At 57.6% G+C, this 10,641-nt stretch overlaps 1 protein-coding gene across 6 annotated transcripts in view; it reads right to left on the bottom strand.

Annotated features, from left to right (window-relative positions):
* Nucleotides 1-3,085: 3,085 nt before the first annotated feature.
* The window catches only part of Ankrd11 (ankyrin repeat domain 11), a 144,273-nt gene continuing 136,717 nt past the window's right edge, over nt 3,086-10,641 (bottom strand). For all 6 annotated transcript variants that reach the window (XM_042702221.1, XM_042702220.1, XM_042702219.1 and 3 more), the window contains 4 exons: nt 8,257-8,355; nt 8,024-8,167; nt 5,663-5,755; nt 3,086-4,164 (listed from right to left, as the gene is read on the bottom strand). In XM_042702221.1, coding sequence (XP_042558155.1) covers nt 3,979-4,164; nt 5,663-5,755; nt 8,024-8,167; nt 8,257-8,355 — 522 coding nt within the window. In that variant the 3' untranslated portion in view covers nt 3,086-3,978. The remainder of the gene's footprint in view (nt 4,165-5,662; nt 5,756-8,023; nt 8,168-8,256; nt 8,356-10,641) is intronic.

The following is a 10,641-nucleotide window of genomic DNA, read 5'->3' as shown; positions in this document are numbered from 1 at the left end:
GCCTCTAGGCCGACTGATGAACCCTGACCACTACCTGTTCCAGATGGCAGCCTTCCCCTTCCCAAGGGGCCTTCTAGAGAGTGCAGATGCTTTCGTGTCAGGAAGCCAGCAGTCAGGCTTCGGATGGCCAAGAGGCTGTGACTGGCACCAGTGTAGCAGCCCAACCTGAGGATGGGGGTCAGGAGAGCCGGGGCGGCTTGCCCAGGAGCTCTGGCGGCTGTGTGCCATGCCTGGCAGACCACACAGCCTGTGCTGGGAGCACCCGGCCGTGCCGGCTCGGAAGGGGCTGATGGCTCTTCAGCTGGCTTCCTAAGGTTTGCTGAAGGGGAAATGGCTGCCGGGAGCTGGGGGCCTCCCCTTGTCCAGGACACAGAAATGCAGGGAGTCTCCGGGGACGGAGCCACCAGAGGGAGGGGCACTTGGGTGGGGCCACACAGCAACTTTGGTGTTGCACAGAGCTGAGACATGCCCTGATTGTATTTAGGGTCCCCACCGCACCTGTGCAGACCCCACTGGCGCGTCCCCCACCCCCATGCTGCTTTTCTCTAGGACCCTGACACCCTCCCTGGCCACCGCCCACCCCACCCCCGGTAGCTCTAGCTGTGGCGTCCACCTTGTGCAGGGCCGGGGAGGGTGCGTGCGTCCATGAGCATGACCACTCAGCTGGCCGCCACTGAGAGCCCCGCGGGCTCGGGAGCAGCCTGGGCGGGCTTAGCTCTTCTGGCAGTTGGAGTCCCTGAAGCGCACCCTTCTCCCATCCCTCATCCTCTCAGCCAGCCTGGTGCTGCTGGGCCATGCTTTCGGGCTTGAGCACCTAGTCTGTGAAATGCCTTGGATGGTCAGGAGCCACACGGGGGGCAGAGGGAAGAAGCCCTGCGGGCGCCCAGGCCCAGGCGCCTCCCGCAGAGGCGGCAACCGCACCCACCCCGTCCAGGCCCCAGGCCCCAGCCTAGGGACAAGCGGGCGGGGAGGCCGGGCTCAAGGGTGGGCGGGACGGAGGGGCGCCCGGCCTGTGGGATCCCCGTGGGATCCCTGTGGGATCCGAGCGTCCTCCTCGCAGGCCTTGCCGCGCCCCTGGGCCCTCCACGAACTCCCGCGGGCCGCAAGGCGGGCGCAGGACGGGCACGACCCACCGAAGCAGCAAGACCCCCGCGGCCAGCGAGGGGCTGTGAGCCCCAGCAGGAGCAGAGGGGACTGGGGAACCCGTGGGCCCAGGAGAGACCAGTGGGTCTGGAGCGGCGTGGGTGCAGCCCAGCAATGAGCGGGTGGAGCTCAGCGCCAGAGCCACGCTGGGCAGCTGTGGGGAGGGGCGCGGCCTGGAGGATGGGTGGAGCCCTAGGAAGAGCCTGGTGAATGGGCGGGGCCTGAAGGGGCTGCCCAGCCCGCCATAGGCGGAGCCTGAATGGGCGGGGCCTAGTGAAGGGGCTGCCCAGCCCGCCATAGGCGGAGCCTGACTGGGCGGGGCCTAGTGAAGGGGCCGCCCAGCCTGCCATAGGCGGAGCCTGACTGGGCGGGGCCTAGTGAAGGGGCGGCCCGTGAAGCGGGCGCCACCCGCGCATAGCAGGGAGGCCTGACCCAGGTTGGGGCGGGCAAAGCAGAAGCGCATGCGGCGTGTCCCAGCGACCAGGGCCCGGCAGCAGGCCGTGTTGCTGACAGGGCGAACGCGGGGCGCAGCGCCAAGCTCCCAGCGGATGCCGGGCCTCCCTCCTTGGGGATCCCCTAGCTCAGAGCTGCCAGAAACCCTGGGAACGATCGGATCCTTGGCCTGTTCCTGACACCCTAACCTCCAGGACGGTCGGGCCGGCGCTGACCGACAGGCAGGGCAGCTCTCTGCTCGCCTCCCTGCTCACTGGCCGGCCGAGGGACAGGTGGCAAGGCGGGCCCTGCTCCCCCGGGGGGAGGGGGGGAGAGGGCGGCCTGGCAGCCTGTCCCTCGGCCGGCTTCCTCCATGTGTGTGTGCGTGTGTACAGTGTGTGTGTACAGGCCTGGCAGACTGACCGCGGCCGGCTTCCTCCTCCTCTGTGTGTGTGTAGTGTGTGTGTGCGTATAGGCCTGGCAGCCTGACCAGGGCCTGCTTCCTCCTCCTCCTGTGTGTGTGTGTACAGGCCTGGCAGCCTGACCAGGGCCGGCTTCCTCCTCCTCCTCCTGTGTGTGTGTGCATGTGTGTGTACAGGCCTGGCAGCCTGACCAGGGCCGGCTTCCTCCTCCTCCTGTGTGTGTGTGTGTGTGTGCATACAGGCCTGGCAGCCTGACCAGGGCCGGCTTCCTCCTCCTCCTCCTGTGTGTGTGTGCATGTGTGTGTACAGGCCTGGCAGCCTGACCAGGGCCGGCTTCCTCCTCCTCCTCCTGTGTGTGTGTGTGCATACAGGCCTGGCAGCCTGACCAGGGCCGGCTTCCTCCGTGTGTGTGTGTGTGTGTGTGCATACAGGCCTGGCAGCCTGACCAGGGCCGGCTTCCTCCTCCTCCTCCTGTGTGTGTGTGTGTGTGTGTGTGTGCGCATACAGGCCTGGCAGCCTGACCAGGGCCGGCTTCCTCCGTGTGTGTGTGTGTGTGTGTGTGTGTGTGTGTGTGTGTGTGCATACAGGCCTGGCAGCCTGACCGCGGCCGGCATCCTCCTCCTCCTGTGTGTGTGTGTAGTATGTGTGTGTGTGTGTACAGGCCTGGCAGCCTGACCGCGGCCGGCATCCTCCTCCTCCTGTGTGTGTGGTAAGAGGTCTGGCAGCCTGACTGCAGCTGGCTTCCTCCTCCTGTGTGTGTGCGCGTGCGTGTGCATGTGTGTGTGTAGTAAGAGGTTCTCTCTTAGGAGGGGGTGGCAACCTTGAGTCTAGGGAGGAAGATGCTCATTTCAAGATTAAAATTGAAACAGGAAGTGGCGCTGTGGCTCAGGTGGCAGAGCGCTCGCCCTGAGCTGAAGAGCTGAGGGACAGCGCCCAGGCCCCACAACCAACCAACCAACCAACCAAAAAATAAATAAATAAATAAATAAAAAGATTAAAATTGAACTATTTGAGAAGGAAAGCTTAACACAGTTGAGTTTTTAGACAGAACTTGTCAACTACACATTGAATCCTTCTGGGAGGGACAGTGCATGTACAAAGAACATTTTAATTAATTTATTTATTTCTTTACACATAACTGAAAGTGATGTTACAGTACATAAGTTATTTACAACTGTGCAGTAATGTGTTGCAAAATAAATTATCTAGAAGGCAGCAAAAGTACATTGTGAATGTATATAAAACTGTACAGCGTTTGCAGATACACTCTTTATAGGACTATTGGCTCTGTAGTGTTTCAAGTTACGTTCTCAGAAAGAGAAACAAAATGCCCAAGATTAAAGGAAAAAATATACAAACCACGTGGATTTGACTCCATTAAAAACACTATTGGAGAGTCCTGGCTGTGTCCCTCTTCGGCTGGGCAGGTGGCAGCCGGCCCTGGCAGGCACCAGCAGCACCCCAGTGTCCCAGCCTGCCCCGAGGACCTCCATGGGATGGCGTTCTCCTGCCCCTCCGACCTGGAGGTCACTGTGTGAGGTGGACACCTCAGTTTAGTTCATTTCCTGTAGTTGATCAGAATGGAACGAGGAATTTAAAAACACACTGTGACACAACTCCTCAGGTGCCCTGCAGTTGGCTAGAAGAGGCAGAGGGCGCGGTGCTTGGGAGAGCTGCCGGTGCCCAGGCCTCCTCTTCCTGCGGCGCGGCTGTGTGGAGAGCTGGCCTTGTGCTCCCATGGCAGCTGGTAGAGACACACATTCTGCACCCCTGGCACCGAGGCCAGTCTGGAAGGGGGACATGCGGACAGGACGGTCTCTGGACTCCTCCCTCCTGGAGGATGTGGAGCTCCCTCCTCCTCTCTGCCTCTACCGCCGCCGCTGCCGCCGCCGCCGCCACCACCACCACCACCGCCGGGACTCCACGGCAGCACGGGGCGACTGTGTGGCCCCTGTCTATGGACTGCAGCCTTTGGGAGGTATCACGCCGGCAGCAGGACGAAGTCGTCGTTAACGTCCACCATGGGCACGTAGAAGGAGGGCACCTCATTCACGCACAGGGACTTGTGTCCAGCAGGGTCCAGCTCCTGGGCCTTCAGCTGCCACTCCATCCTTTGCACGGCATTGAGGGCTGCCGCCTCATGCTGTTGCCGCATCAGGAGGCATGTCTGTAGGACATACACAGAGAAGGGTAGACGAGGGGCCCAAGGCGCACCACCCTGCCCAGGACCCAGCACGCTGTGCCCCATCCTGGTCCGCAAGGAGCTGCACCTGATGTGCTGCCACTACTTGCCCTGGTCAGAGTCCAGGCTGTCCTGAAGCCAGGTGTGGCATTGCCCCTGGAGGGTGTGAACAGATGGGGACCTGCCCCAGGGCCTGGCACGCAGCAGTTCTACACCTTTACCTCAACCTCACAGTCTTGATCAGTGACTGGGCAATAGTGACAGCAACAGGGTCATGGAGAGGTCCAATCCCTTTCACGCTCTGTTCAGGCCACCCCAACCCCAGGAGTACTGCCAGCAACTGTGGGTGCATCTGACAATGGCACGATTTCACTGTCTTTGTTTTATGGCTGTTATGTGATACTGTGTTCTTTGTGTTCGCACAGAAACCATGACACTGAAAGTGCACCATGTCGGGCCGGGCCGGCCTGCAGTGAGGACCCAGGGAAACCCAAGTGCTCAGTGCTAAGCTCAAGCTTGACAGGCTGCAGTGGCGGGTTCTATGCTTTGGTCCATGACCTTCATTAAGTTTTAAATGACTAAACAGAGGCTGTCAGCTGACTGGGTGTAAATCTACCAGCTGACACTTCTGCCAACCTGGGGGGAGCTGGCCAGTGTCAGCCCCCAGCCCCACACAGAGGCCTTCTATGAACATTCCCCTCCACCCCAGCACTGCGGTAGGTGCCGTGGCTTCAGTTCAGGGATCCGCGCTTGCTAGGCATTCAACTACTTGAGCTACACTTGCAGCCCCACGATCTCCTACACGGGACTCATTTACCTTTTGGTTGTGAAAGTAATGATTATATTGAACAACCCCTCGCTAAGGTCTGGCCATTTTACCTCCTTTTTCCTGGACTGCTTATATGCTTCTCTTGTCAGTTTGTAGGAGTTTCACATCGGCATTTTTACTGCTTTATTGTACATTTGTTTCAGTGTGCTAGTTTCTCTGCACAGTTCCCGGGGCCTCACTTGACCTGGAGGTGGCTCTGACAGGAGAAGGGAGTTGTAGGCATAGACTGAATCTCACCCCCATGAACGGCCATGTGGACATCTGTGGTTCAAGGGCCACATGGGCTTGTGATCCTCCTGCCCCTAGTCCTTGTGTTCTCACCAACCCCCCCCAACTACTGCTGTGGTGTGTTGGCCAAGATACACACTGCTCAGGTTGGGGATGCGGCGTGAAGCAGCTGTGTGGAGATTTTGCAACTGGCTAAGTTACCACCCTTGTTCAGCAGGCGGGCATCTGCTTCTTACTTTCTCATCTACCCCTATCATCTAAAAAAGGTAGCCACTGTTCTGTCCAGCACCTCTAGAAGAGCAGTGGTAGGAACGTGCTGGGACCGCAACGTGTTCAAGGTCAGGTCCAGGGGCCTGGTCAGCCAGGTTGAGAGCACTGTCACCTCCGAGGCCAGGGGAGGCAAGGTGGCTCCTTACAAATCCTTACCTTCATGCGGTCATACTTGTCATCCACGTCCTGCAGCCAGGAGATGAACTGACGAGCATTGAAGCGATCGCGTACGGACTTATTCTCGTCGCCCTAGAGAAAGCAAATGTGGACATTAATGGGGCACGAGAAGGCAGGCCGCATACTGCTTGTCCATTCTCCAACAGAAAGCAGAGGGCAACTTCAACACAGAGGCACACAAGCACAAGCACCTTCCTTCCTACCCCCCTTCAAGGCCGTCTACCATGCGCTGGGAGCAAGTACCTTCAAGGCAGCACTACAGAAGCTCTGGCAATGCCCTGCCTGGGGATGCCCAGCCCCTGTACATGGAAGGAGCAAAATCATTTAGACAGCTACCTCCATTTCAAGGACTTCAGTTTATACAAATGGAGTCATAGCTGGGAACCAGTGGCTCACGCCTGTAATCCTAGCCACTCAAGGGGCTAAGATCTGAGGATCATAGTTTGAAGCCACACGGGGCAGGAAAGTCCTATGAGACTCTTATCTCCAGTTAACAATCAGAAAATTGAAGTGGTGCCGCTGCTAAAAGTGGTAGCGTGCTTAGCCTTGAGGGAAAGGGCTCAGGGACAACCCCAAGGCCCTGAGTTCAAGCCTCAGGACACACAAAAAAAGGCATCATGTCAAGCTCCTCCCTTCTGTTCCTCAGGATATCTCAGGAGGTGGGATGTCGGGTGGGATCAGCCTCCTCACTAACCTCCACTCCGCATAGCTTGACTTAATGTCCGTCAGCCCTCACTACATTTTTATCACATGCAACCTTGTTCTACCATGATAGATGGATTTGCAAACAGAGCCAGGCCAGAGAAGCCCACAGGAAGGAAGGTGGACTAGAGGCCATGGTGTGGCAGTTGTGCTCCACTATGACCAGTGGGCTCACCCTGGGTGTCCCAGAATGGGATGTACTAATAGCTCTTTAAGAGGCTGAGATCTGAGGATTGCAGTTCAAAGCTGGAAAGTAAGACTCTTATCTCTAATGAACACACACACACACACACACACACACACACACACACACACAAGAGTGGAGCTGCAGCTCAAGTGGAAAGTGTGTAGTCCTTGGGCTGGGAAGGTGGCTCAGTGGTAGCGCGCTTGCCTTGCATGCATGAGGCCCTGGGTTCAATTCCCTAGCACCACATAAGCAAAAAGAAAAAAAGCTGGAAGTGGTGCTGTGGCTCAAGTGGTAGAGCGCTAGCCTTGAGCTGAAGAGCTGAGGGACAGCGCCCAGGCCCAGAGTTCAGGCCCCACGACCCGACCAAAAAAAAAAAAAAAAGAGTATAGCCCTTGAGCTTGCCCAGGGACAGTGTGTAGGTTCCGAGTTCAAGCCCCAGGGCCGGCACTACGACTTCCTAAAACCAGAGTGCCCAGACAGCAAGAAACATGCACATGGGAAGAGGCTTTGGCTGGAGACCCTCTGGTTTTGAATTTAAAAAGTAACTCAGGAAATGGCTTAAATCCTTTTTCTCTTTTTGATACAATGTATAACTTCCAAACATCTAATTTCCCATGTCTCATCCCCAACTAATCTTTCTGCTTAGGGACTTGCTTTACAGAAAGCCTATTACGCCCGAGAAATGGAGAAAGTGTACGTGTCTCCAGAGAGGCAGCCCTTGAAAGTGTGATAAACGTTTTTACTTAAGCCCAAGGAACACGGTATGTTGCTACATGGTGAGTCCTGGGGTCTCCAGGGCATGTGTCTTGAGAACGCGTCACCAAGGTTTGAATGGCTAAAGAGGAACCAGTTCCAGGCAAGTGTATGTTGGTCAGGGAGGTGGGGCCTGGCAGGGCCCACAGAGGTGGGAGCAGCCGCAGAGGGCAGGGAGCACAGGGGGTAGGTAAGACGGGCTCAGGATGATGCCTGTGGGACACTCAGGCTCAGAGAGGATGGAAAGCGGCGGGAGAGCCCCTGCTGGATCTGAGCCTTGAATAGGGAATGCGCACCACGGCTGGTGCCCTACAGCCCAAACAGCAAGCATTCTCTGGAGGGTCATGAGGATGGACCTGTGGGTACACCGGCCTGGCTGCCCTCAGCTGCAGACAGGGCTGTCCAGGTACACACCACCATCATGGAGGAAGGGAGCCTCTTGCCCTGTGTGCACAAGGGCCTCCGAGGATGCTGCAGAGTTCACGAGAGGCCCACGAAGGGCGGCCCGCGCACCTCTGCCTGTGCTTGTCCAGGGCATGTCCCCGGGGCACTTGGGGCCCACAGTGGGGGGAGGAGGGTGGTTTTCAGGGAAGCTCGTTCGGGTCCAACTGTGGCGTGCAGCTGCCCCCTGCCTGGTAGGCCGCAGGAGAGACTCCTGGGGGCGGGAGAAGCTTAGGGCTCCCCTGGGGAGGCCTCACCTGGCTCTCCAGAGGCATGTTGTACACTTCTGAGTCCAGCAGCATCGTGCACGCACTGAAGGGTACAGCCTGGTTGGCGATGGTTCTGGCTGCCCGGCAGTGAACCCGTAGGATCTCCTGCTCACAAGACACAATCAGCTTCTCCTGGGGGAGGACAGGAAGAGTGAGCGCAGAGCTGGGGCATACCAGCCTGCCGGCCCAGCCCTGCCCGGCCCGGCCCAGGCTCCACTCACCCGCTCGATGCTGTGCTGCAGCCGCAGCTTCCCCCGCACGGCCTCTTGCTGCTTGAACAGCTCCTTTAGGGGCTCCGCCAGGGAGGGCGGGGGTGCAATCTGCAGGTGAAAGGGGGAGGGGGAATCAGCAGGGCCACACCTAGAGCAGACTTCAAACCGGGACAGGTCTTGCCCAGCATCCACTTGGGAAGCAAGATTGGAAAGGGCACAGAGCCACCAGGACGGTGGGCACTGATGCGGGGAAGGAGAGACGGGTGTGATGCATGCCTGGGCCACAGAAGGGCCGTAGACCTCCACCAGTATGGACGGGGGCAGGAGCACGGGAAGCTCTCTGCAGGCAGGGGGGTGGGGAGCAAGTACATGAAAGTATCATACCAGGTAAGGACAAGTCTTCTCTGCCTGAAGACAAGAAACAAGCGGGGGGGTGGGGGGGGGTGGGGGGAGGCATGCTGCTGGGTAGAACCTGGGTCAGGTTCCAGAGCAGGCACAAGCAATGGCACAGTGCATGGGACTGAGGTAGGCACACTGTGCAATGTAATGAGGGGCTGGGGCTGGGGCGTGCTGCTTGAGAGAAGGGGCACGCGGTGGCATGGAAGGGCAGCACTCAGAGGAAGGCTGGAACGCCGGGAAGAAACACCACCACTGGCCATGCTAACAACACGGGCTGAAGGACAGCAGCACTCCAGTCACCTGAGGTACTGGAGAGAAAGCAGCAGGCCCGCAGGCCAGGGCCTCCTGGGAGGGGTGCCGAGGAGGGGAGGAGCCAATCTCATCTACTAAGATACAACACACTACTAAGGGTAGTAGATTCCTAGTGTGGAGCCCTGGCTGGCAGCCCCAATCTGGTGCACCAGGCACTCAGCAGGGAGCAAATATCTGACCCCCCAAGAACCCTGGACCCTGGCAGACACACCGCCACTCAACCCCGACACTGGGAATCCTAGGAGTCAACACCCTCAGACCCGTCATGGGACATGTGTCACGGACCTGCCCGTGACGGAGGCCGATGCCGCTCCGGTGATGGTATACTTGAACTCTAAACTTTGTTATCAATCTAAAGTTAGCTGAAAACTGAAAATTCAGCCAGATCTTAGTCTATGGACTCTGCCCCTAGTGGGGAATCCTGGACATGGAATTTCCAACAGGATGCGGTATCCTTGGGGCCCTCTAAATGCAGCGCCAGGCGGGAAGCTGAGTGACAAGCTCAAGACCTAGAGTTCCAGCTGCAGGAGGACTGTGTGGGCCTCTGGTCTCTGCTGGCAGGGACTCAGCAGCATCAGAGCGAGCTGCACCTACGGGACACTTGACATATCAGCCTGACCAACCCTCCCCGTCTCACCCATGATCTGGGGGACACCTAGACAAGGGGTGTGGGGAAGCACGCACACTGACGGATGTCAGCTGGGCAGTAGGTTTATGTGGTCTTTTTTCCTTTCCTCTATCATCCAGATTTTTTCTTTTTCTTTTTTTTTGGGTCCGGTCATGGAGCCTGAACTCTAGGTCTGGGCACTGTCCCTCAAGGCTAGCACTCTACCACCTGAGCCACAGCACCACTCCCGGCTTTTTTTTCTTTTTGCTTATGTGGTGCTGAGGAATCGAACCCAGGGCCTCAGACATGCAAGGCAAGCGCTCTACCACTGAGCCACCTTCCCAGCCCTCGTCCAGATTTTCTACGGAAACCATCTCATTCTATTTTGATCACAAAAAATGTAAAATAAAGTTCAAAACAGAATAGAGCTGAGTGCCAAAGGCTCGTGCATATAACCCTAACTACTCAGGAGGCAGAGATCTGAGCCTCATGGTTTTAAGCCAGCCTGGGGAGAAAAGTCTATGAGGCTTTGATTTCTACGTAATCACCAAAAGCTTTAAGTCGAAGTGTGGAGCAAGTGGTACAGTGCCAGCCTTGAGCGAGGAAGCCAAGCAATTCAAGGGTCTGCATTCAAGCTCCAGTACCCAACCAACAAACCAAAAAAGAAAAGCAAACAAAGCAAAACAAAACAAACAACCCATAAAGATCAACAGGCTGGCCAAGGCCGGGTTTTCCTGAGCACTTCCATCTATGTCAGCCTGGCTGTGGCTTGGTTCTCCACAGGGGACACCGTTCTGAAGCCTAGCCCTTCCGGGCAGGCCCGCAGTCAGAGCCCCACCTTTACCTCACTCAAGGACTGTGGTCCTGCTGCCAGCCTAGCCCGTGCATGTAGCCTGGTCCTCCCCTTTGGAAAAGACCTTGAGTCTCGTGCAATGCACAGATCACAGCGTTAGGGTCCCCCAAAGTGGGCCCACTGTAACAGGCTGTGGCTTGACTGACAGGATGGCGCCTACCTAGGAAGCCTGGTCTGTCTAGAGGGGTGAGATGGCAATACACTAAGTCAGGGCAGGGAGGCA

This window comes from Dipodomys spectabilis, unplaced genomic scaffold (assembly GCF_019054845.1).
Source record: "Dipodomys spectabilis isolate Male_0828 unplaced genomic scaffold, ASM1905484v1 ptg000318l, whole genome shotgun sequence".
NCBI lineage: Eukaryota > Metazoa > Chordata > Mammalia > Rodentia > Heteromyidae > Dipodomys > Dipodomys spectabilis.
The sequence above is the reverse complement of the archived record's forward strand: the minus strand, read 5'-3'. Positions and strand labels throughout refer to the sequence as shown.